Source organism: Copadichromis virginalis, linkage group LG6 (assembly GCF_057382275.1).
Source record: "Copadichromis virginalis isolate Kocher_CV1m ecotype Utaka linkage group LG6, C_Virginalis_male_GT1.1, whole genome shotgun sequence".
Lineage (NCBI taxonomy): Eukaryota > Metazoa > Chordata > Actinopteri > Cichliformes > Cichlidae > Copadichromis > Copadichromis virginalis.
Window position 1 is genome coordinate 12,422,524 of NC_140623.1, and position 25,693 is coordinate 12,448,216.

A 25,693-nucleotide genomic window follows, 5' to 3' on the forward strand; every position below is an offset into this window, starting at 1 on the left:
GCTGGTGATTTAAAAATAAAATAAAACTTTTACCAGTTTGGATTTTGTTAAGGCGGTTTTAGCTTGCCTCTGCTAGGCCTCACTTTTTAATTATGTTTGGATACCTTTTCAAGCATTTTTACTAATATGTCTGCTCTGGGGTGAGAATTTCATACTCCAGTTCTGGTGAAGGAAACTGTGTGTCTTCGCACTTTATAGATTCAGCTTGCAAACTAGAGTTAGTTGATAACTTCACCAGCTATCAGTCATTTACCAGTTATTACTTAAAATGCAAATTTAGAGACACAAATTGTCATGGGAAATATAATTTGCACCTATTGAGCTATGCTGACAGAGTTTAAGGTAAGTCTTTTTGGTTTTTTGCTTCATTGTCCATTTATTCTGCCATTACAGAAGCTTTCCGGCCCATATCTCTTTCATATGCGGAGTCCACCATGGCTGCCAAACTACTACATATAAGTGACACATACAAGCTGTGATCACCCATTAGCACAAGTTCCAAAAATGGATCAATTTTAGTTGTATTGAAACAAGGTTTAGGAGTCCTTTGAGTTCATCTTACAATTAATTAGATTATGATATTTATTTTTAAACATACCCAGACTGCCTTGCAGATGTTTCCTTTGATGTGACTGCTTATAGGTATTTTTGAGCACTCACACACACCTTCATGCTAAATTATTTCAATTACAGGATTTTTTGGGGTTTTCTTGCATGTACTGCTCACTGCAATAACATTCTCAGTGAAGTGATAAGATAAAATGACCAGTAAATGTGGACATAATTTTGTTATCACAGACTCAGAATTAACATCCAGAAATGTTATTTGGGTTTTCTTAAGGTGCCACCTCTTAGAAACTTCCATGCATCAAAATAGTAATCTCCAGAGGCCTCAATGACAGCGTGACTTTCTGTGTCCATCAAACCTGTTGCTAGAGGTTTCTTTTCTTAATAGGCACACAAAAAATGCCCCTTCTTAACATTCAGTATTCAACTGTTACCATCATGTAGGACTGGTATATTTAAGGCGGGCTATTAATTATTGGCACAATAAAGAGTCCTATTTACAGAATCATTAAAAAGAAAGTATACCCCTTTTAGTTTGAAGGTTTTGCATTTCAGGACACAATAAAAATCATACACTCCTTATCAGGTTCTCAAAGTAGTTAAATACAAATGAATAACAACACAATATTATACACTGTGCTGTTATTTATTAACAAAAACTAAACCAAAAGCTGGGTGTGAAAAAACTAAGTACACCCCGTGATTCAAGAACTTTTAGAACCACCTTAAGTAGCAATAACTGTGAGTTTTCTATATGGCTTTATCAGCCTCTCACCTCATTGTGGAGGAATTGTAGACAACTCTCATTGATGTTTGGGGATGTTTGCTTATGCACAGCTCTCAGGCTGAGGTCAGGATTTTGACTAGGCTATTGCAACACTTTCAATCTTTTTTTTTCTTTTATACAAGTGCTCCACTTGCCAATGATCACTTAATCACATGCATTTGATCAGCAGCGCCTTGCTGCTACTTACCTCTCCATTCCTGTGGAAGTAGTAAAGACGTACTTGTGTGCTTTTTAGCCCAATGCTTCTGCATTTTAACTCAATTTTTGTTAAATAAATAATAACAGTGTAATATGTTATTTTTTTCATCTGAGGTTGTATTTACATAATTTTGAGATCTACTATTGACCCGATTTGTTTTTTTCTTATTATGCCCTGATATGCAAAACCTTAGAATTGAGAAATTGTATTTTCTTATTACAATGACTATACACAGTGGGATGGGATGTTTGTTGATGAATGCTGTTTCTAAGCCTGGATTACAAATGTGTTTGTATTTGAAATGTGACTGGAACAAATAATAGCTGCTTGGAGCTGTCACCCAAAGAACACCCACGACACACACACAGATATATAATAATGGACACATCTATAAGGAAACTTCATGATCAGAGCTCACTTGTATATTGAAATCCTATGTGAACGTGTTGCTGCTGTTGGTCGTTCAAGGATGTCTTTGAAAACATTGTGAAAGTAGCAGAAAATAGACCACTCAACCAAATGATCATGTGTTTCCTTTGGTTCACAGCTATGCACCAGCCAAATGTGTAGTAGATCAGATTACATACACAGACATATAAACAAAGTTTTCCTCCTTTAGAGATGGAATCAAAACAGCGATGTTTGCTGTTCCTAAACTGCAGCAGCCAAGTACAAACAGACATATAAATAAAAAGTGAACCTCTGCTTACTCTCCAAACCTCACTTGTAAAACTATGATGTTTTTGAGTGAATTTTGGAAAATCTGCAGCGTTTTCCAAAGTAACGGCAACTGATGTCATTTTATCTCGAGCAAAATCCAAGATCCATTTATAGATTTTATGTTTTTGAAGGCCTAAGCTACCAATCAGTTTTAAGGTATAACAATAAGCTATACTTCACTGAAATAATCGCTCTATGTTTTGATATGTATTGCACATTTTACCACAGCAGGAACACTGAATCGTAGGTTTGTTTCATTATTTACCAACAAGCAAGATTCCAACAGTACAATGCATCCAGCATAAAGTACTATAAATAAATAAGTGCACCCCATGGAAACTGATAAAGTCAATATACTTAACATGAGGAACATAAACAAGGAACATAAACATCTGGCCATAAACATCTGGCCTAATTCATTTAAGAAAACGTCAGGAGTTATATCCTGTTGCAGTTGTTTATCATTAACACAGACTTACAACCCAATTAAAATTGGTTGCACATGTTTCAGACTTTTATTGCATGTGTTGTCCATAAAATGGATTTCCTAGTTTGTTTAGTAAAGTATATACAATATACTATACTAAAAGGTCCTTTTTTGGCTCCACTTGTCACGTGGCTTCATGCTATCCTGAAAGGGTCTGGTGTGGTCGACACCAAACGTACCTACACTGTCTCCAAATAACTTGAATCAATTGTTGTGTTCAGGATGTGCTTTTCCGCCAGGCCTTTTAATTATCCTTATGTTCACTGGCAAATTTATAGATGCATGTACTTCTGTTTTAGGATTTATTTATTTATTTGGAAGTTTCATTTTTAGCAATTACTATCAACAGACTGGAAAATTTACAGAATTTTTACTCAAACATGAGGTTCTTTAAAAAGCAGCTTCTTTCTGCTGCTACCTTAGTTTTAAGGGGGTTACCACAGGAGGTAGTGCCACATTTGTTTGGTAGATTTGGTACATTTTTACACCAAATAACCATCCCGAGGTACTTTTTCCACAAAACTGATCTCATTTTATGTCATTAAATGTCATCTGTTTGAGGATTTTAGGGCAAATATATATTTGTCTTAAGTTGATAATGCTGATACCTTGTACCATAATAAATACACTCAGCTTGATGTTGTATGTTATGATGGTTGGACAGTAGCAACGTGGCCGTGGCTTTAATTGTAGTTTATCCAGAAAACATCTGATTTCAGGAGGGGGAATTCCCTCTAACAGTCCCGAGGCTGAAGTGTATTTTGAAATCAAATCAAAAATATTTTTGTCACTTTTTTCATAGGCTTTTCCTTGCGTAAGTGTAGATTTAGTGGCGTGGCCTGCAAAGAGAGATGAGAGAAGGGAGGAGGGCTAGAGGCAAGGCAAGCCGAACCCTGGCCTGCATGTGAGTTGCCCATCTTATTATCAAGTTAATTAAAGCTAGCATCTGACAATGTCACTCGTGCCCAGCAAAAAGAGGAGGAGGAGGGAAGAAAAGGGAATTTAAATGCTGCAGTCTCTGAGGACCTCATGTCAAGGGCTGCTTTTCATCGAGCACTGCATGTGTTTGGCTCACACAGCCACTGGGAAAGAACAGGGGAGGGTTTGGATGGGGAGGGGGAGCTTTCAGAAAAAAAAAGCTTTTATAAGCAAATGACAAGAAGGCATTGGATTTTGATGTTCAAAAATGGCAGCAGGAAAATAAATACATATCAGAAAGAACAGCACAGAAATAAAAAGGAAATAGAGCAAAAGCAAGAGATAGAGAAGTGAGGGAGATGAAAAGGGCCTCTCAAGCTGTTCAAAGTTGCACTAAGATTGAGGAAAGAGGGGTTTATAAGAGCCCGACGACCAGCCAACATTAAAGAGTCCATTTAAAACCTAGACATTGAAATGCAGAAAGCCTGCTCGTGTGTGGACTCGGGGTCAAGTAACGGAGGGATTATATGGTTCTTCATAATAATATTAATTAAACAATTTACATGCTAATAAGGTAACAATTATCGGAGCTTCTGGTGAAAGATTCAGGTTATTACAACACGCCAATCCCAGGGCTACGGGTCACAGGCAGAACAGCAGAGAGAAATCTCAACTCAAATTAACATTCTGTCAGCTCCAGAAATTGGATAAATAAAGTCGAATTAATTCACAGTAATGGAAGCGGGAGGGGGAGCCACTTATTCAACCAGCTCTGATTACCATTCAGTATTCACCAGCACGCGGGTGGCTTTCTGTCAAGAAATTTAACACAAAATGAAGCAGTCACCGCCGTGGGCAAGATTTGGCCCCTGCGACACCGTTTACAATTTATATGTATAATCTTGCTCTCCCTCTCCCTCTCCCTCCATCACTTCCTCGAAGATGTCCACCTGGACACCCAGTTGCTCCTGGCCTGTGCTATGATTGTAAATTTCAACACCTTTCATTTCCCATTTTCCAACGCACACATCAATTTGAGCACCATTTCCCCTCGCATTTGGCTAGACCCTTAACTTGATGGGATAACTTGAAATTTTAATTGCAGTCATCTTGCCTCTTTTTTTCTTAACCTGAGACACCAGAGACTGCTTCAGTCTGTTTGGTTGCTATTGAAATGGTGTTGCTGGTCACTGGAAAAGGCTATATCTTGCTTCCAGTAAATAAATGGAAAAAAGATGCAAGTTGGGTGTAAAAACGATTGAGCCTCACTTTGTCAATTTAAGGGCGTTGGAGATATATATATAGATATATCTATATATCTATATATATATATATAGATATATATAGATATATATATATCTATATATCTATATCTATATATATCTATATATATATATCTATATATATATATATATATCAACATCTGCAATGTGATATATATTTATATATATCAATTTTTTTCCTGCTTAGAGCTGTGATGATTTGAAACATCTTGAAAATTAATGGGTGGATTACCATGAAATTCATGTCATCCCACAGGTCAATTTTTGCATCTTTGAACATCTTACTTACTGTTCTCTCCATTAGTCATATTTCTATTATTTTGCTATGTTTTTAATCTAATTTCAACAAAATGAATGCCATTCCCACATCCCAAGGTTTAGTTTGTACTACTAATATGGCAAGTGAAGATGATCCAGCATGGAGCAACGTTTGCTGTGCTAAACATTTAAGCATGTTAGCATGAAACCACAAACATGATCCTGAAGTCTGACAAGAGTCTGTTCTCAAAACATGTGCATACTTCCTATTTTAATCAATTGCATCACAAGGATGCTGGATTCTTACAAAATGACCTCATAATTCATTGTACCACACTTCAAGTTATGCGCTTATTCTTGTTGTGGTTTTGACCAAAAAGTAAAGAGTCACCAATTTCCAAAAATAAAAAAGGAAGGCACAATGAAAATACAAAAAAGAAGACAATATATGTAAAATCTAGCTTAATAATGTATGGATATTTAAATTGACCTTATCAATTTTCCAATATGCCACTGATAAAACACATATCACTAGAATTGTGTTACATAACAGCACATTCTCATTTCAGGCATTTACAGTTAGCTCTATCATTTACTGGACAAAGATATGTTTCGGTTAGCTTTACCTCTTTACCACAGAAGATTTTAATTTGTTTAGGTATTACAGCCATTTTTGTACACAGTTTCCCATTTCCAGGGGCTCGAAATGAGCTCAACTGGATAGTTGACTGATAAGTGTTGCATTTGCATTTTGAATCTTTTCACTATAATTTTAAAGGTCCAAATAGATGCCAGTGCAAATGAGGGTTAGGCTGAAAAATACAAAAACAAAATAAACCTGCCAGAGGGACAGCAAAAACTTTAGGTTTGGTCAAATCAGCAATCTGGTCCGTTGTTAAAACTAATTAATGCACTGGCCAGCTCAGCAACAAAAAATCACAGAAGGCAACTGAGTGCATGATCACAGAATTATTTCCATGGTTAACAAAAACAACAAAAAACAAACACAATCTAACCAAGTCAAGGAGGGGGTGAGCGTATCACTGTCAAGGTTTACAGTAAAGGGATGCCTTAATAAATGAAAATACAGTTTACAACAAGGTACAAACTGCCCATTTTACTCAAGAACACGAAGGCCAGATGGGACACATTATCTGTCACACATGGTGGAGACGATGTTATGGTATGGTCATGTATGGCTGCCAGTATAAGCAGGTCACTAGTGTTTATTGATGATGTGACTGCTCACAGAAGTAGCAGGATGAACTGTGATGTATACAGGGCTATACATCTGCTCAGATTCAGCTAAAAACAGCAAAACTGATTGGACAGTGCTTTACAGTAAAAATGCATAATGACCAACAGCATACTGGAAAAATAACCGAACAGTCTCTCAACAGCCAAGTTAGCCACAACCCAATATATCATGTTTTGAATTTTTTTTTGATACAAACTTGAAGGCAGAGAGACCCACAAGTGGGCAGCAACTGAAAGTGGCTGCAGTAAAGGCCGAGCACCTCACAGCATTTGGTGATGGTTGTTGGTTCCAAACTTCAGGCAGTCATTGACTGCAAAGGATTGTCATGCAAATATTAAAAATAATCCTTACATTTAAAATGATCTTAGTTTGTCCAATTACTTTTGAGCATCTGAAATTGATGGACTGTGTGCACAAATGGCTGTAGTTCTGAACCAATTAATGGCAAAATGTTGTTAAACTTAAATTATGGTCTGCACTTCAATCACATATTGATTGTTTGAGCTTAAATTGACTGTGATGGTGTACAGAGGGAGAAAAACAATGTCTCTTTGTCCAACAATTTATGTTCCTAACAACGCTTTAGTTTAATGCTGTCTTTTTTGCTTGGTTCCATTTCTTTTAGGGTGTGTCTATTACAAACTTCCACTAATTAGATTATTTGGTTGTGCTCATTAGCCTGAGTTGAATGATAATAGACAGATGGATTCAGCCAGTCACCTGCCAAGTATTTTGAAACTGGCTGCCTTGTCCCAAGCAGTTTCAAAGGAGGGTTATCAATCGTTTTACGTTTTTTTCCACTTTCCATTTTGGGGTTGCTGCTGGGCTGGGAAGTTATGTAAATAATAAATAAATAAAGAAGATGGGTTGTGGGTTATTGTGTGTCAAGCAATATGATGGGCTGATTCAACAAGGACTGTAAATTAGGACTGTTCAAGTCAGTAACCCTTTAAACAAAGTGAAATGTCATGCTTTGATATTAAAATTGTTTGCTGTATCTGTCAAAACTAAAAAACAATACTTTAAATGTTCTTTTTGGCAGCATTTTTCTTAACATGAGCGCACACACTAAATGGAAGAGCAGCAGCATTTTCTACCAGATTATCAGATTTCTAAGTAAATGTTTTTTAAAAAAAATCTTCCTGAGAGTTCAGAAATGTCTGTCCACCTGTCTGTGAAAAAAAACATCTGTCAGGGCGATGATCTGAACATTTGGACCCATCAGCATGAATTACTTAAACATAAAGACTCTTTTAGTAAACCTTGCTTACTCTTTTCCTCCCTTTTTATTACAAACAGCATTTCTTTATTAGAGTCAGAAAAATTCTGATGTCTGTTCTGACGAAGAAGCTACACAGAGTACTGGTTGTTGCATGGTTTTTTAAAGTTTAGTTGACCAAATATAATGGCCAAATTAACAGTCAGGGCCAACTAAACCTACTATGTTTGTGTTTTTCTATTGCTGTATGTTAGCCACTATGCCAGAGGCTTTGTGTCTACAATGTAGTTTATTTCCTTTAAACATAGACACATAACGTCTATCCATATGAACATTGTTGATATAATTAGTAAGCCTGTTCTCAAATTAGGAATATATAAGACATGAAATATGAAAGCACACACAGCTCAGGACTTAGAATAAGCCAGAGTGTAAAATAATAAATTAAATCTTAGATTAACTGACCTACAGTTATATACAATTTTGTGGTAAGTACAGAGGGGATCTGTTTTTACAGGTGCTGTTCAAATCAACATATTTGTCAGTCGTTGAAAAATTACAGCAAATGTAAATGGAGCTAAACATTCCTCTTTTTGCTTTTACTTGAGTAGAATTTAAAAATGTAGAACTTTTCCATATTTGAGCAGTATTAAAACAGTTTATGAAATTACATTTTATTTATATGGCACCAAAATATAACAGTTACCTCAAGGTGCTTTAAATTGAAAAGTATAGACCCTACAGTAATACAGAGAAAACCCCAGCAACCCCCCTATGAGCAAGCATCTGGCGACAGTGGGCAGGAAAACTCCCTTTTAACAGGCTTAAAGCTCAGGGAGGGGCAGCTATTTGCCATCAATGTTTGATGATGACTGGAGAAAGACAGGACAGATCTTCAGTAGATACTCTTTCATACAATGTAATAAAGTTTAACTTTAAAAAAAAACTACAGTGTAACTTTAACTTACATCAGAGAGGTCTACTTTTTTTTTAATATATTGGTGTAAGTATTACTTTTCCTTTAGAGAACAAAATGCTGGAATACCTTTTGCATTTAAAGTTCTATACTTTGTTTATTTTTCAACAATAGCCATAAGAAGTTCATTTCTGAAAAGAAAAAAACAACCCAGGCTGTCTGCCTGGGATCCCTTCTCTCAAAATTCACTGAAATTTTATGGGTTTTGATCATCTCACATTATCCAAGAGCTGAAGTTTACTTAATTCCATGTGATACGGTAGGAAGCTCCAGAACAACTAGATGGTGAGGTAAAATTTCACTAGTCACCATTTCAAGAATGACAAGCAAACTTTAAAAATTAGCTTTGAAGACTACAGGAATTATTGATTACCTACGTGAACATCTGTGGACTAAGTCTCACTGCTGGACAAACACCTATCATCAGGTGAATGTCATGTGATATCATTTAAAAAAGAAAGAAAGAAAGAAAAATCTCCAGAAAAGCTAATAAAGCTTCATGGCCTAACTCAGAAAAGCATTTTATCCTAGCACGCTCAGTTAAGGCTGAACGGAGACTACTTACTGTATTGGATTCTTGGAAACATCACGTCGTGTAGGCTACAATCCACTTTACAGCTAAACACGAGTGTAAGCTGTGAGGTAAAAAATCGAAATAATGAATAGTCGACCAACACCTCGGTCATGGATGGCTCGGTGATGTGTGTATGTGTGTGTGGTGTGTGTGGTGTGTGTGTGTGTGTGTGTGTGGGGGGGGGGGGGGGGGGGGGGTTACAGAGATGGAGAGAGGCTTGTACTTTAAAATGCAATGTGACAGCTCAGGAAAAGGCGGGGAGGCTGATAATAAAGGCGCTGTTATTGGATCAATCTGCACCCGAATGCCCCGTAAACGACTTACACACCATACGGGAGCGCGCACACATGCACGATCGCGCAATTGAAGTGAGAGTGAGGGGAAAGAGGGAGCATGGTTATTGCGTTAAAAGTTCAAATTAAAAAAAATGTTTATTTCTAGAAAAAAAATGCAAGGTTTATTCCTGGGGATTTCATGGAGTTGCTCTTTCAATCAGTTAGCTATTTCCACACGGCAGCTTAGCCTCGTCCTCATTGTTTTGACAGGGCTGAATTAAAGGACCGTGCCAGGTGTAATTAGCGATCGATCTGAAAGGGGGGAAAGCTCTCTCTCTCTTTCTCTCGCTGTCTCTCTCTTTCTCCTCCCTTTTTGCTTTGCTTCCTTTAGACTACTCCATTAACCGCGTCTCTGACGTCACGTGGCGATTAACGTTTCTTATTGGTCCCGCGAGCAGATGGAGGAGTCCTAATGAGCTGGCTCGCGGAGAGAGGGAGCAGGGTTGACATATCGGCTGGACCGTAAACGTGAAATACCTCCCCTAGCCTGGTCTCCGCCGTTTCACTACAGACCGCACCGTGGCCGTGGGAGACGGCTGTCTGCCTGGGATCCCTTCTCTCCCCCCCTCCCCACCTCCGCCTTCGTATCTCCTCCTCCGGTTCCTCTTCGCCGCTTCTTCCTCCTCTGCCCGACTTTTTGTTTTGACTGCATGTTCAGCCACACTGCCTCCCTCTGCATCTTCACTTCGGCCCCGCCGCAGCCCGGGCGAGCATGGACAGCCGTGTACTCGAGCATCCTCACGCCCAGTTCGGAGGCTCCTTGGGCGGGTTGGTGGGTTTCCCGTACGCGCTCGGCCCCCATCACCACCACCACCACCATCACCAGCACGTCTACGAGCTGGCGAGCGGACACCAGCTGCAGTCCGCGGCCGCCGTGCCCTTCTCTATAGACGGATTACTTAACGGCTCCTGCTCGGCCTCGGTGGTCAGCTCTAACTCGCTGCTCTCCTCCGACAGTCAGCAGTTCAAACTCTCAGGTAGGCTGGGCTATTGTTTTTTGTTTTTTTAATTATTTTTTTACTGCCTTATGAGGCACACAGAGGTGCATGAAAACAGTGTACTGTACTAGGAAGTGGGGTAAACCAAAGTTTCCTGGGCTTTTCTCGCTACATTGAAACATTTTTAGTGGAAATATGCCACTTTTTATGATTCCGGGGGCGAGGTTTTACAGGAAAATCAGCCTACAGAACAAACATAGTCTTTAAAAGTTTTTAACCTAGGTTGTTTTGTTTTTTTGTTTTTTTTTTAAAGAAGAAGGAGAAGAAGAAGACGAAACAGAGTTTTAGTAAATTTGCGGTAAAGGCTACAGAAGAGGCTAAGATAAAAACTTGTCATTGCAGGGTGCTAATTCATTTGGCCAAAATTAAACGTTGAAGGCCTAATGAACAGAAAATTGTCTCTTATATCAAATAAAATCAAGCATTAATTATTTGTGTATTTATCGGGACGTGGTTTATGTCGAACAGCAAAAAGAAAAGTGATAGTTGTCAGTTTTACAACAAACTGGTTTAAATGTACAAGCTAACTTGAACCTCATAGCATGAACGTCTCTCTCTCTCTCCCTCACTCACACGTGCGCTCACATACACACACTTCTACACACTTAAACACACACATGCACACACATACTTACACGTCTTCAGATTCTGGGGACCCGGATAAGGACAGTCCCGGTTGTAAACGGAGGCGCACGAGGACGAATTTCACCGGATGGCAGCTGGAGGAGCTCGAGAAGGCTTTCAACGAGAGTCACTATCCGGATGTGTTCATGCGGGAGGCGCTCGCGCTCAGGCTTGACCTCGTGGAGTCACGGGTTCAGGTAAAGGCACACAGCAAATTAGACACAAGATTTGGGCACACTCAGGAGCATTTTTATTTCTTTTTTCTACCCTCGAGATGGACGTAGCCCAACACCAGACACCAGATTTATTTTGCTGCTTCTCTGAATTTTCTCTACAACAATATAGTTTTGTCATGGTCCGTGGAGGCTTAGCCTGGCCAATATTCAGGTAGCTGTTTGCCAGTTATCAAAGCGTCAATAAAGAGTCTCCTTTGAATTATGCATGTAGGCAACCTATTGATTTATGGGTTAATAAAAAACATGGCTATTTACTGAGCAAACCAAGGGGGGATATAGTTAATAGAATTCTTCCTTCGCCTTTCATTTTTTGTTTTAACACCCAAGCTATTATTATTATTATTATTATTATTATTATTATTATTATTATTATTATTATTATACAAAGAGTCTCATGTCAGTTTGTAAACAATTTACAGTTATTAGATTTTAGTTTAACTATATATATTTAAAAGCTGAGTTATTGCATTTTTATTAAAACTTTTAGGCTATTATTATTATTAGTAGTACTATTAAATGCAACAGTAATGAATACTGGTGAGCTATTAATAAAACGATTAATTTTATAGTATATCTGATCATAATAATAACAATAATAAAACCTTATTAACAACATTCATATAATAAAAAAATACTTTAAGGTAAATGTTTATTTTTTGAGGATCTGGATCATCACTTGTTAAATTGGTGGTTTAATTTGACTTAATTATAATAACAGCAACAATAATAATAATAACTTAATACGTGATCTAGTTTGTTGCTTGTAATTAATTCGCTGTGTTCGTTTTAAAATAATATTCTGTATAATTTACCGTAGAGGCTGTTCATGCATATTTGCCATGTATAGCTCTCACATGGCTGTATGAGTGAAAGCGGCAACGAAGCACAGCTCTCCGTTGATGTTGTTTTGGGGATTTCGCTCCTAAACCGCAGATTATTGTTCCCTCAAGCTTCTTAACGCTCCTTTATCAGCAGGTTTGCGGGGGAAAGATATAACCAACATTAACAATTCATAAGAAGCGCCTTTGTCGCGCGCGATGCTGGTCTCGCCTCCTTATTATGCAATATTCTCGGATCTTTTTACCACTCCAGACCTTATCAGTGCCGAACACGCGGGCACGAGCGCGCCCAGAGGCCGGGCGTGGAGCGCTCCTGGGCGGGGGAGGCTCCCTTTCTTGGCTCGCTGCGAAGGGAGGAGAGCCAGGGATTGCCGTGCAAGTGCTACAGTCCCTCCGACCCACAGAAGCGGACGGGATATGGCCGATTTTAGCCAGTGTGCAGTCAAATGTAATCGACGGAGGTGCTCATCACACACGCTCGTTCGTAATTAACACCTGCACATCTGCGCATCTGCAGGTTCCACCGCTGTGACCTATTAACCTAATGTGCTGCGCACATGTGTAAAGCTGCAGTAAACAAAGAAACACGGAGAACGAAAGCAGTGATTTCACTTGTTTCGAGGCTTTGTGGGATTTGGGTGGATTTACAGGCAGTTTTTGGTTTTGTGCTTAGCTTCTGGTCAGACACTGCTTTATCAGTTTATCCTGGCAGACGAGAGGTCTGCTGTTGCCATAAGGCTGTCAGACACTCTATTTAAAAAACCTTTTGTCTAATGCAGCCCCACTCAGTGAAGTCATGTAATGGTTTTTATGGCTGGGATAATTAAAAAAAGAAGAAAAATATGAATCCTTAAAAATTAATACAGAGTTTATTCTTTTTTTCCTCCGATGCTTGTTAGAAAGGGAATCTTTCTGAATTCAGAAGATATTTTTGATTAGAGGTGTCCATGTTAATTTAAGATATTCTGTAATTCACTATTTACATGGTTATTTAACAGATACGTGGATTGTATTTATTTTCTGATAGGCTGTCATATGTTAGCAAATTGATAAAAATGCAAATTGAGTCTTGGATGAGTATTTCTGTAACAACAGCAGGTAAAAAAAATTATAAGGGAAAAGGAGCAAATCCTCTCAGCATTTTTGGGAGATTCGCCTAAAAAAAAACTTTAATATTTGATAAACTATTAAAACAAAATTCAGTTTAATTCTGTCAAAATTCACCAAAGCAACAGGATGTATAAAATGACATTTTCTTAAAAGTCCTTTTTGTTATATGTTGTTGTGAAAAAAAGACCATTCTCCTGCAAAATCCACCTTGTGTGCTAGTGTTCCACCTGTGCATGTATTTTCATGTGTATATTTGTGTGTACATGTGCATAGGTTTGGTTCCAAAACCGACGCGCTAAATGGAGAAAAAAGGAGAACACAAAGAAAGGGCCAGGCCGACCTGCTCACAACTCCCACCCGACCACCTGCAGCGGCGAGCCCATGGACCCGGAGGAGATAGCACGAAGGGAGCGCGAGCGGGAGGAGAAGAAGAAGAGGAAACAGGAGAGGAAGCTGCTCAAGTCCCAGAATAAACTCCTCGCAGGTGACAGCTTCCACACACCCGGCGGTTCAGAGAGCGACAGCGGGGTCTCCCAGTTCACTGACAGCGAGCAGCAGTCTTCTAACCTTACTCTTCATATAGAACTGCCAGCATCGAAGAGTACGGGAGGACACCAAACTGAATCCAGCTGTGACCAAACGCGGCACGACTTCAGCCAACTACAAAACCACCAAAACCAAAGAACAACAGCAGACTCGGAGCAGGTTTCACCAGGCAGCACGCACAGCTCCAGCCCTGGAGGCCCAAGGTCCTCCGCCCTGCAGAAACGAAACCCTTTCAGTGTGGAGAGCCTCCTCTCTGACACCATGCCTCGACGGAAATCTCAGCTGGACTTCCCCTCGCTGCCTAATCAGAGGACACTGGTGGGAAAAGGTCACTTCTTGCTTTACCCAGTTACCCATCAGCCTTTGGGTTTTCTAGTGCCCCAAGCGGCCCTGAAGGCCACACCATGTCAGGACAGCATTAACAGGCTCAGCCTGGGACAGAGGTGTGTGCCAAGTGAAGGGAGCCCCGCTTCCTCTGACCTCTGCAGCTTTGGCAGCATCACCAAGCCGCTGAATTCGGATCATATACAGCACGACACGCAGCATCACCACAATCACGTTAGCAGCAGAGCGGATGGAGCCGACGTGGAGGACTGTGGTGGTGACTGCGGGGATGGAAGATTCCCCGTTTCTTCTCCACCAAACAGTTCAACTCAGACAGCTCGGGTCAGGCTGAGCTCCACGCAGTCCAGCGACAGCGGCGAGGAGAGGAGTCCCAGAGTTCAATTGGAGGCGGCGACCAATGGCTGCCAATCTGCTGAGCTGTGTGCAAAAGAGAAGGGTGCAAGAGAGGAGCAAGCGTCTCCAGACCTCTCCGAGTGTCTCAAGGCAAACACAGACTGTCAAGAAACACCCGGAACAGATGGAGAGGATGTCGATATGGACTAACACTTTCAAGGAGCAAACATAAACAAAGGACCAGGAACACCGCTCAGACTATTCAAACATTCCCAAAGCTCTGCTGAGATGCTCTAAAACATATCAGGAATCAGGAGACTTAATCCTCATCTATTTTTGAATCAGAAGGTGTGATCAATCCAGATGGCCCCCCCTCAAAGCTGTGGCTGTCCTTATATTTGGGCTTCAGGCCTCAAACACCTTTAGAAGCAGGTTCTTTCTTTTTTTTCTCTCCTTTTATTCTTTTGTTTTCTTCCCTTTTTTGGTGAACAACTTGTAACAAAAACTAGGCTACAATAAACATCTTACACACAACAAAAATCCTCAGATATTGTAAAAAAAAAAAACAACAAAAAACGAGAAAATGATATTTATATGTAAACATTTTGATAAATAAAGTTATTGTTTAAATTGAATCACTGTCTTTCCAGGGCCATATTGAAAAGGGAGGAGCAGGGGAGGGGAAGAAGGTGAGATTCGGGTGTAGGGGAGTGCTGCTGTGTGGCAGAACCTCGGATCATGGCGGCTGGAGTTTTGTCGTGTTACAGCAGATAAATCCCCCCTTTTTTCCCCCTCTGAGTAGTGAGCCGGAGCTGGGGCTCAAGTCCGTCTGGCTGTTTGTATTTATTGCTTTAACAAATTTATTCATTTGAAAGGCCGAGCTGGAATGAGGTTAGTGGCCGCGGGCTATAGGACCCTGCGCCTCCTGCTGAGTTTTGATATGAAAGTAATTATTTTCCCACTGGCTGCCGCGGGTCTCGAGGCAGTTTCCCCCACCGCCGCCGCCGCCCCCTCCTTTCAGCCCAAAGGGTTATTAGACATTACCGATTTCTAGTGATACGGAATCACATAAACTTCCTACAATAATAGAATTAGCATGAAAGGCAGGGGTGTCAAATTGAAATGGGAAAATAATAGCCGCGCCAGCTGCACCGCGAATGTGTGCGTGCGTGTGCCCGTGTGTGTATGAGAGCGCATAGTCTATTGAGCGCGAGGAGGAGGAGGAGGAGGAGATGGTGGTAGATTCGTGGGGCGGAATTTTCATGAGCTGCCGCGGTTGTCAGACGGCCCTTGTAGTCGGCTATATTAAGATAGATGTTCGATGATATCCCTCATTGTTCTGTCGCTTATATTGATGTTGCAGCGTTATCGCCCTATTGATCATGTGTCGCACATAATAGGACAGGCGCGCGCCCGCCTGCCTGCTCCTTTTTACAAAAGCGCCCGGGCCCCTCGTCATTTGTTCTAATAGGACCGCGAGTCCCTGGAGGGGAGACAGATAAAGATATAGGAGAGAGGAGAGAGAGGAGAGAGAGGGGAGGCGAGTGATGTGCGGGGCTTGCATTAATAATTTTTTTTTTGACCAATTGTTGTCTGAGCAGAAAGAAAAAGTGAAGGAAAGTGAAGAATGGGCGTATTAAAGATATTTAGAAGACCCCACCACCGCCACCCCTCCATAAAAATGTGCCAGGTGTGTGCCCGCTCGCGCTCACTGGGCGTGCGCCCCGTTTAGAAAAGAGTGTGTTTAGCTTATGAAGTGTAAACGCCACCAATTCCCTGGAAACTGAAATCCCAATTATTAAAACCATCAATTCCGGAGCGCAGTGCGCAGAGGAGCCGTGTTGACAGCCCGGCTAAATATCCCTGATCCCTCCCGGTCACCTCGCCTTTATTTGCAAATAAATTGAGGAGGATCCGAGGGACGGAGCTTTACTTTGCTGCGCCGACCTAAAATTAATTTCCGTGCCTGAGTCCCTTTAATAATATTTACATAATTTTCGCTCGGTGACTCTGCTATTTGCGCGGCAGGAAGCTGGTGGTGATGGTGGGGAGGGGGGGCTTTACAGGAAAATAATTAGACAAGAGGACGAGGAGGGGAGCGAGAGTGGAAGAAACAGCAGGAGGAGGATGGGTTAAGACCGAAGCCGAACACTAAATTCCCAGACAGCTAAAATCAATGAAAGTAATAACCCTATTATTTAATTCATAAGGACATTATTTTCCCATAAGGCCTCGGGAAACGTCCCCTTCGACCGAAACAATCACATTAAATTGTTCATTCCGCGTGCGCTGTGTGAAATTCCGACTTTTATACTCTCTCTCTCTCTCTCGCTCTCTCTTTTTCTTTTCTTTTCTTTTTTTTATTTGGCGGGTGAAACCGCTTTATTATAATCGGTTAGTTTCGAGAGAGCGATTAATTAGAAAATATAGGTCTGATCTCCCTTCAGCAGGGCCTTGTGTGTGTGTGGAAACTGTGCTGCAAGACATAACGAACCACAAATGAGTCTTTGGTAGACTATAAAATTGGACCCCTCCCCTCTTCCCAAATAATTAAAGGAATAAACTGAAAAATAGATTAAACCTATAAACCTATGGGTAGAAAACAGGCGTTCACAATAACCCAGGCCAACACACGTGCATCCTCACGAGCAGCTTTGAGAGCCACAAATAAACGAACCAAAGCGTCTCGAAGTGCCTGGCCTTAATACATTTTGGAAGTGATGATCTTAACCTTTATTTGCAGACGTAACAATGTAACAAGGCACAGCGGGAATCAGACATGGACCTCCATTCAGCTCCCATGTATTAGTCGATTTTTGCGTGATTTCCCACTTTTTGTGAAAAGTTTGCAAAGTCCCTATCTATCTATCTATCTATCTATCTATCTATCTATCTATCTGTCTATCTATCTATCTATCTATCTATCTATCTATCTATCTATCTATCTATCTATCTATCTATCTATCTATCTATCTATCTATCTATCTATCTATCTATCGTGAAACACGGGGAGAGAGGAAAAGAGAGGAAGCCAGCGAGAGGGAGAGAGAGATGTTTTGGTGGCACCGACACAAACGACCAATCGATCAAGCCGAGCCTGGACCGGGCAGGGCCTCCCGCTGTGTCCGTGCCGCTCATGCATCACACTTTATGAATTCAATTTCAACCGGGAGAAATTTTCAATTTGAACGCGCGATCATTACGGCGTGGGGGGATAGCGTAAATTGTTTTTGCTCTATTATGCATTCGGACGCCATCATTTTTCTTTCTAATTACCGAGGTGTCAGCGCGGCCTGTCACCCCGGCGCTGATTTTCAATTTAACTGATCATCATACATTCATTTTCCCATTTGATAAATCTGCTATCTAGACGCGCCCGCCATGCCCGGAATATTAAGCGGCGCTGGGGCGCAGTAATAGGGGGATGTGTATGCGGCAATGAGCGCGGATCAGCCAGCTAATTTAGCACCTTCCACATTCCCCGTCTCCATCCCCCATTTCCAATTCTCAAGAGGCAAGAAAACACACACACGCGCGCACCTAGGAAAGGAGAGGAAAGAGGAGAGTCCGATGGCTGCATAACCTCCACCAGTGAAGAAAAACCCTCAGGTTAGAAAGAATAACAGAAATATTGCGAGAGAAGAAGAGAGGGGCTTCCAATCCACGCGTTTTTTTCTTGTTCAATTTACGAGCAGGATTAATTAACACTAATTGAGTTCTTCAATTCTTGTTATTTTTATTTAATAGAAACAAATTTGCGCAATTAATTATGTGCGTAATTTCAAGAACCTATTACACTCCCCTCCCCTCTCCACCTATCCCTTCTCTGTCTCTCCATCACGTCCCCATGCTCCAGAACGGACTATATTAGCAGCTTTTGTCATTAGCTTTGATCCGCTCTAAATGGGCCTACAGCCAACATCTGTGACCAACTATAACCTGGTGTGGTGCCCAATATGTTTGAATCCCATCTAACAGGAAACTGGTTTATATCAGTAAACAAGCAAGTTCTTAGTCTTTAATGTAGAAGATGTATGATGAAGGGAAAAAAAGTCATAGGCCTCAAGGTCTGTTTCATGTTGTCAAAGGTTTGGGTTATTCCAGACTGCTTTGTTTTGTCTTTATGCACTCATAGTGTGGTGGTTTACGGTTTTCCACGTGTCATCCTCAAGTTAAGCACTTTATAACAGAAAGTTTGCTGTGTGAATATTAACAAAGAAAGAAACTGAGATGTGATGGAGAGTAGACCAAAGTTAGAGATTTCTAGGCTTGAGTTCTGTTTCCAGGTTTAAGATCAACTTTCCTATTCAATCATGACGTAACCCCTGTGACAGATTTGGGGGGGGGGGGGGGGGGGGGGGGGGAATCAAAAAATTAGCATAATCAACATCACTTATCATCTTTGAATTACTCATTTTTAAAAATATAATCACCAATCCTTTCTCAAATAAATTATTCATCCTTTATATTAAAGGAGATCTTAGTAGGGTTAATCATTATGTTTATTTTATTGTTCTACTGAATACTTATGAACAGCAGCCCCTGGACCAGAGTTCAGTAATCATTATCCTGTCTGTGGGCTTTGGATAAACAGAAAACAGTTAACATTGGTTTTATCATTTAGATATAACCCAATTATAATTTACAACCAAATAAAAACAGTTTAAAAACATGTCGAATCTCTTCAGTGGCCAAATATGTGTTTCTCTGGTTAAATATGAACTTTTTCTTTTCTATATTTCTTAACAGAAGGCTGCTTTTTCATCAGGGTTTCCTTTCACGCCCCTCCAAATCCTAAACAGACCTAAATGTTTTAATTCTCTAAAGTGTTCAAACAGTTAACCAGGAGGCTTTAACCTTAACTTCTGCCTCTACAGTGTGGCTGAGATGGCACACTTCATTAACTGTGTCTCTAAGCTTTATAAAGCATGGCCTGTACTGTCTTTAAGTGGCGCAAGCCTTTGTGGATGCCAGAAGAAATCGCCTACAAATTTAGAATCATTCACTTTTTAAAAGGTAAGCTAAACAGGTGAAATGCTGAACTGAACATAAGCAACATCAAACAATGAAGTCTCAAAGCCAGTGTCAATAAATATGAGGGCTGAATTTCGCTCCATAGTTTCTGCGCGCCCCTCTTTGGAGCATCTGGATGCTGAGTGAGACGCAAACACTCCCAACAAGCCCACCTTGTTTCAGGTGCCAGTGGGTGCAGGGAGGACTGGGTGTTTGTTGCGATGTAATGAACGTTTATGGGCACAGAGCAGCTTTGGTTTTGTCGTATTCTTTGTTTCATTAGCCCAGTGGTTGTAATAAATGCCAGCGAGCCAACGGGATAGATTTTAATTAAGTCAGTGAGAGATGAGTGGAGTGACACAGAAAGCGGGGCAGGGCGGGGAGATGAAAGTGGAGGGGGACAGCTTTTCAATAAATCGGTTCGCTCAGGGGTTAGTCGGTGATTTCCTCGGCAAAGTGTTGAGGCCGAGCAGGACTCGCAGTAATTTGGTTGATAAATCAGCGGCGTTAGGGGCATGAAGCTTGCCGGTCGACCGGTTGGTTCTGCGTGTGATTTATGTGTTACCCGGGGGTCGTACACAAGCCCATGACAGTCCAGGATGAATTAACCAGCAGCCAGCGCGCTCCTAATGAGCGGGTATTATTTCGCACACACCCCTCCTTAAAAAAAAAAAAAGTGTGAAGAACGAGCCTGGCATACGACCCTCCCTCCCTCACCCAGCATCCCCCCTCCACTGTGCCATCCCTGAGGTGTCGCATTGATTCAGCATCAGAGTTACCCCCACACATGCACACAGAAAGATAGTGTGTTATTTATCTGCAGTATCCAAGAGACAAATTGTTCAATAAGAGTCTGGCACCAGCTGATTGGGGTTAACTGAAGCATAGAAGTGACAGAGACTTGTCCTGACAAAAGATTTAAACACATAAAACAATTTCATCAGATATTGATCGCCAGCACTATTTTTCTTGTCTATAGCTTCCTGCCATAACCTTTAAACATGCTCTGGTGTACAGTGATGGAGGAAGTAGTTAAATCCTTGAGGAAACGTGGCAATGTCACATTGTTGGTATAGGACCAAAAATGATGTTTAAGTAAGTCGCTGACAAAATGTAGAAGGATCAGCAATGCAGAAAAGTGTTTAGGTGTTGTGTTATTCAGATCACGAAAATCACATCTGTGAATTTGTATTTAAAAGCTTTAAAGATGCAGGAAAAAGAAACACACCTAAGGTGATCAAAGGTAGCAATTTCTTCATGGATTTTAACATTGCTCTATTATTGATGCATGATGCATTTTACTCTTTTAGCTCATCAATTTATCACCTTCTGTGGTTTATTACATTACGATGATCACCTGTTTTCTATGGACAATTGGAATTTTTACTGTAACCGAGTAGCATGCATTAAAACTAGCCCTACAAAATAGTGCAGCTTTCGAGAAAATGTACTTACTTTGCAACACCGTTGATATTATTTATTGTATGAATTGTATTTTATTTTTGCAGGGTGGAATCTATTATTTTGTTTGTTTAAACCCTGTATATCTAACCTATGACAATGGGACTGGTTTCAGCATCCCCAGTACCCTAATAACTGGTTAAGAAAATAGATGGAATGATGGACAATCAAATGTAAACAATGTTGTAAATACACTGTAGTTAGATAGGAGGCTAACTATAAAACATCCAAGAGTCTCGTAATACAAGACACACATGGTATATGGACAAAATAAGATCCAGTTCTTCTCCGCTGCTGTAAACTAACAAAACGTGCAAAGCAGAAGCACAGACATAAAAAGCATTCACAGTATATAAAATACATAAATCCACATAATACAATAAAAGCAAACTGAAAATAGACAAGCATGAAGGTATATGATGATAGAGTGGCAATAAGACAGAACAGATGACTTGAACCCAAATATGCTGACAAAATAATATGCCACTGAGTTTTATTGCTGACAGACAAATATTAATTAACCCTTTCTTTTAAGGACAGTTAATATGTGTGCAGTTGCATGGTTGCTCCCAGCAAATACTAATTCCATTGTAGTGCAGCTTTAAAAAGCAATTTACAATCACTAAAAGTTAGTTTTTTGAGAGGAAAAATGCACTCCTCTCCTGTTGTCGCTCCTGTGAAGTGCCATTGTTTCTCTGTTCATAAACTCAAAAAATGTCTAATCTTTAAATAGAAAACAGCTTTTTTTTTTACCATACCAAGTTACAATTTTGAACCCTGAAGCTGTGTTTATGAATGGCTTTTGTTATATTATACACATAATTATTATATACATTAGATATCGGCAAAAGGACAGGCAGATGGAAGATTATTGATAAATAATATAAACAGAGGTGGGCCCAGAGCAGAGCCTTGTGGAGCACCCAAAGACAAATGGAGAAGAGTTGATTAATTCATCTTATCCATCCCTGATAAGGATAAGCAGAAGAGAATGGAGAGATGGATGAATGGATCTTATCCAAAGAAATGAGGAAAAAAAGAAATGAGATTACTTAGATGTGAGATCCCTGTGACAGTGGCAAATACCGCCCAGAAATCCAGAAACAGAGTTTTGACAACATCAACTTTACCCAACAGAAATCAGCTATTTTTTCTGTGAAGAAACAGTTGTCTGTTTAGGATTTTCTACTACTTCAGCTTCAATATATGTTAGCTTAACTTAAAGTTTAACTTTACCTTAGAATGCTTTTTTAATGTTTTGTGATTAAAATAAATATCTGCATGGTAACAGCTGCCAGAAAAATACACCAGTAAAAAGTTGGGAACCAAACAGTCAAGTACAAGGAAAACCAGAGGCTGACTATTCAAAAATGAGTCCGTTTCTCAGGATCTTTTGTGTCATTGTGTGTCTCTATATTGTGACTTGCCACGCAGTCAACTTTACATTTAACTGAATAACAGCACCAACGGAAACAAACACATGAAGATCGTTTTTTCAGAGGTTATGTAGTGTCTTACAGATCAGTTCTAACCTTTATACGTTTCTAATACTTGCGTCTTTTGGTTCGTTTTAATCTTATCTGTTTAATGATGAGGATTCCTCTATATTTGCTCAGCTAAAGTGCTCTGTTTGTGATATTTACATGGCTACTTTCTGAAGACTCCTTTACTGGATGTTCTGAAGGATTATTTCTTTAACATGGAGAACTTCCTGCAAACATCTTCGACTATCATCCACTGACGTCCAATGCTTGCTGACGAATTCACCAGTTTTATTTCTCATTCTCATTTCTCATTTCATCATTTTTATACCATTTCTCTGATGGGTTTGTTTTGTATTGCAAATATGGCAACTTACACTTGCATTACGATCTCATCTAACTGCAAACTGTGATTTCATAGCCCCATAGCAAATGCCAATACCATGCTTGGAGTCATTTCCAGACCTTTTATCTGCTTAAAATGAGCAATAATGACAAAAATGACCCACGCTTATGCCAAAAAAGTTGGATTAAATTGTCCTGCCACATTTGAGGGCCAGAAAAATGGGACTATATAAAAACAGTATATCATTCCTCAACGATTAAGTCAATATTTTTGTTCAATATGTCAAATGACAATCTGGACTAATGTTTTCAGTTGCTCCAGAATCAGATAAATCAAACTCCAGACATCTCAGTAAATTTTAAATTACTACCTAATAAACATGTTCCTCCTCTGAGCCTGGGGGCCTCCTAATGTAGACTCCTGTATTTCTTTAAAAAACAACAATTAACACCCCCCCACAAAAAAAAAAATCAAGAGTTTCTGATGTCAGATTTAATATCAAAAACAGTCATCTAATTTGCTGAGTTGTACTTCAGCGGAGACGTCATTAATGTAAGCAGAGGGATCAAATATCTTAATTCAGATTGTGTGACAGAGTTGCCAAAGAGGTCTTAAATATATTATGTTCTTAGATTTTGCCTACATATGATGTAGGTTTAAAAAGAGAGCTCTACAAAACATTTATCACGCAGTTAAGATTTTATTATAAATTATACATTTTTCAGCATTTTTTATATTGTAAGAGGAAATGTTAGCGAGTGACTGTGTGGCATCTACCAATATGTACGCTATTTACACAAATTTGTCCACTAAATAAAAATAGTACCAATTTAAAAACATTTTTTAAAATAAAATCTTTTATCTTTTAGCCAAAATAAATATTTTAAATCAACAAAAAATGTCTGTATTTGTGCACACAGTACAGTTTAAAAAAATAAGATGAGTGTGTACATGCAAATACTCTGGTAGAAATAACTCCAAGTTCATACAAATATTTTACTATTTGGAATATGCGCAGTTACAGTAACATGACCCACAGGAAGTATTTGAATTTCAAGCAAATACAAAGGAGACTTGAAATATGGTATCGCTCTTCATTCAGTGGCTGCTGCTGTCTAACCTGCACTCCACCACAGTGGATGAGCCAATTACACTTGAAAGCCATCATGCAATTAATTGTCAAGATAATATGTGGCCTTTCATTTGCCTTTCTTGCAGTTTAAAATGAACAACATACGAATGATACCTCCCACTAGTAGAAGTAGTAAGCATTTTAACTGCTTTACGTAGGGTGGCAGCAAAGCTATCGTCCATTTAAAGTAAAAAAAAACTTTTATAGTAAAAATGCTACAGTATTACAGGAAATGGACAGAGTCTCGTGCTGTTTGGTAGTTTAACCAAAAATATCTGATACTCCCTGCTCCCTGTTGTTAAAACGCTGTTTACAGGATGCACACTGATTTACAAGCACTGTGGTTAACAATATGGATGTGCAGTAAGGCTCAGAGAGAGTCTGAGGAATCTACTTTAACTGGGATTTATTTTTATATGACAGGATAAAGACAGGCTGACAGATTGCTCTAAACAAAAATTGCATCATTCAGTGTGTAACTACTATAATTTGAGCTAACATAACTCAAACATACTGCAAGACTAAATTAAATGAACCATCTCAGGTTTCACTCAATCATCTGACAACAATCACTGTCAGTAGAGACAGAAGCCTCACACCTGAATCCATATCTGTATTTAAAAGCTCTGATCAAGGCTCCTTCCTTGCTTTTCACAGCAAATGGCCTGTTTTGGGTGTTTTAATGTCATCAATCATAATTATAAACTTTTCTGTAAAACGTTGCAGGAAAATAAAGGAAAATATTTTCCTCTCAAACTGAGAATAGTACTGTAAAGTATCTAAAATTTACTCTCAAGCACTATAGTTCCACTCATATAACTGCTCGTTAAAGGAGGTATTTATCAGCCAATCACACGGCAGCATCTAATTGCAGTTTTCCTTAAAGGGATGGTGATAACGACCTGCTGAAGCTCACATCAACACCAGAATGAGGAAAAATGTGATTTAAGTGACTTTGAACCTGGCATGATTGTTAGTGCATGACAGGCTAGTCTGAGTATTTCAAAATACGCTGATCTTCTTTCAGATTTCCCCACACAGACATCTCTGGGGTTCACAGAAAATAAGTCTGGAAAGGAGTAAATGTCAGGTGAGCAGCAGCTCCCTGGGTGTAAACATCTTGCTGATGCCAGAGGTCAGAGGAGAATAACCAGATTACTTCAAGGTGACAGGAAGGTAACAGTAAATCGAATAAGCAAATAAGGTATGCAGAAGAGCATCTCTGAACACACTGGGCTACAGCAGCAGAAGACCGTACTTGTCAGATAAGAAGAGGAAACTGAGGCTACAATTCACACAAGCTCAGCAAAATGAGTCAATTGAAGCCTAGAAAAAAAATGTTACCGGGTCTCATGGGTATCAATTTCTGCCGTGACTTTCGGATGGTGGAGTGAGAATTTGATATAAACGATATAAAAGCACGGAGCCATCCTGACTTGTATGAACAATTTCAGCTGGTGATGGTTTAACGGTGTGAGGGATATTTTCTTGGCACACTTTGGGCTCCTTGGTATTCTTAAAATGTTGCAGCCTACCTGAGTATGTTGCTCTTTTTAATTTGATTTAACCGTTATCTTATACGAGTAATCCATTGAAACTCACATTTACAAGAGAGACCCATCTTTTGATGTCTCTTTCCAGCTTGATA

At 39.8% G+C, this 25,693-nt stretch overlaps 2 protein-coding genes across 4 annotated transcripts in view; one reads left to right on the forward strand and one right to left on the reverse strand.

The window, feature by feature from the left end:
• Nucleotides 1-25,693, reverse strand: part of LOC146707374 (ubinuclein-1-like) — a 52,488-nt gene that overhangs the window by 21,379 nt on the left and 5,416 nt on the right. The gene's annotated exons all lie outside the window — the stretch shown is intronic.
• Nucleotides 9,987-15,247, forward strand: LOC146707375 (homeobox protein unc-4 homolog). Its single transcript, XM_085458688.1, has 3 exons — nucleotides 9,987-10,558; nucleotides 11,225-11,400; nucleotides 13,662-15,247. The coding sequence occupies exons 1-3, from the start codon at nucleotides 10,294-10,296 to the stop codon at nucleotides 14,820-14,822; spliced, it is 1,602 nt and encodes a 533-aa protein (XP_085314814.1). The 5' UTR covers nucleotides 9,987-10,293; the 3' UTR covers nucleotides 14,823-15,247.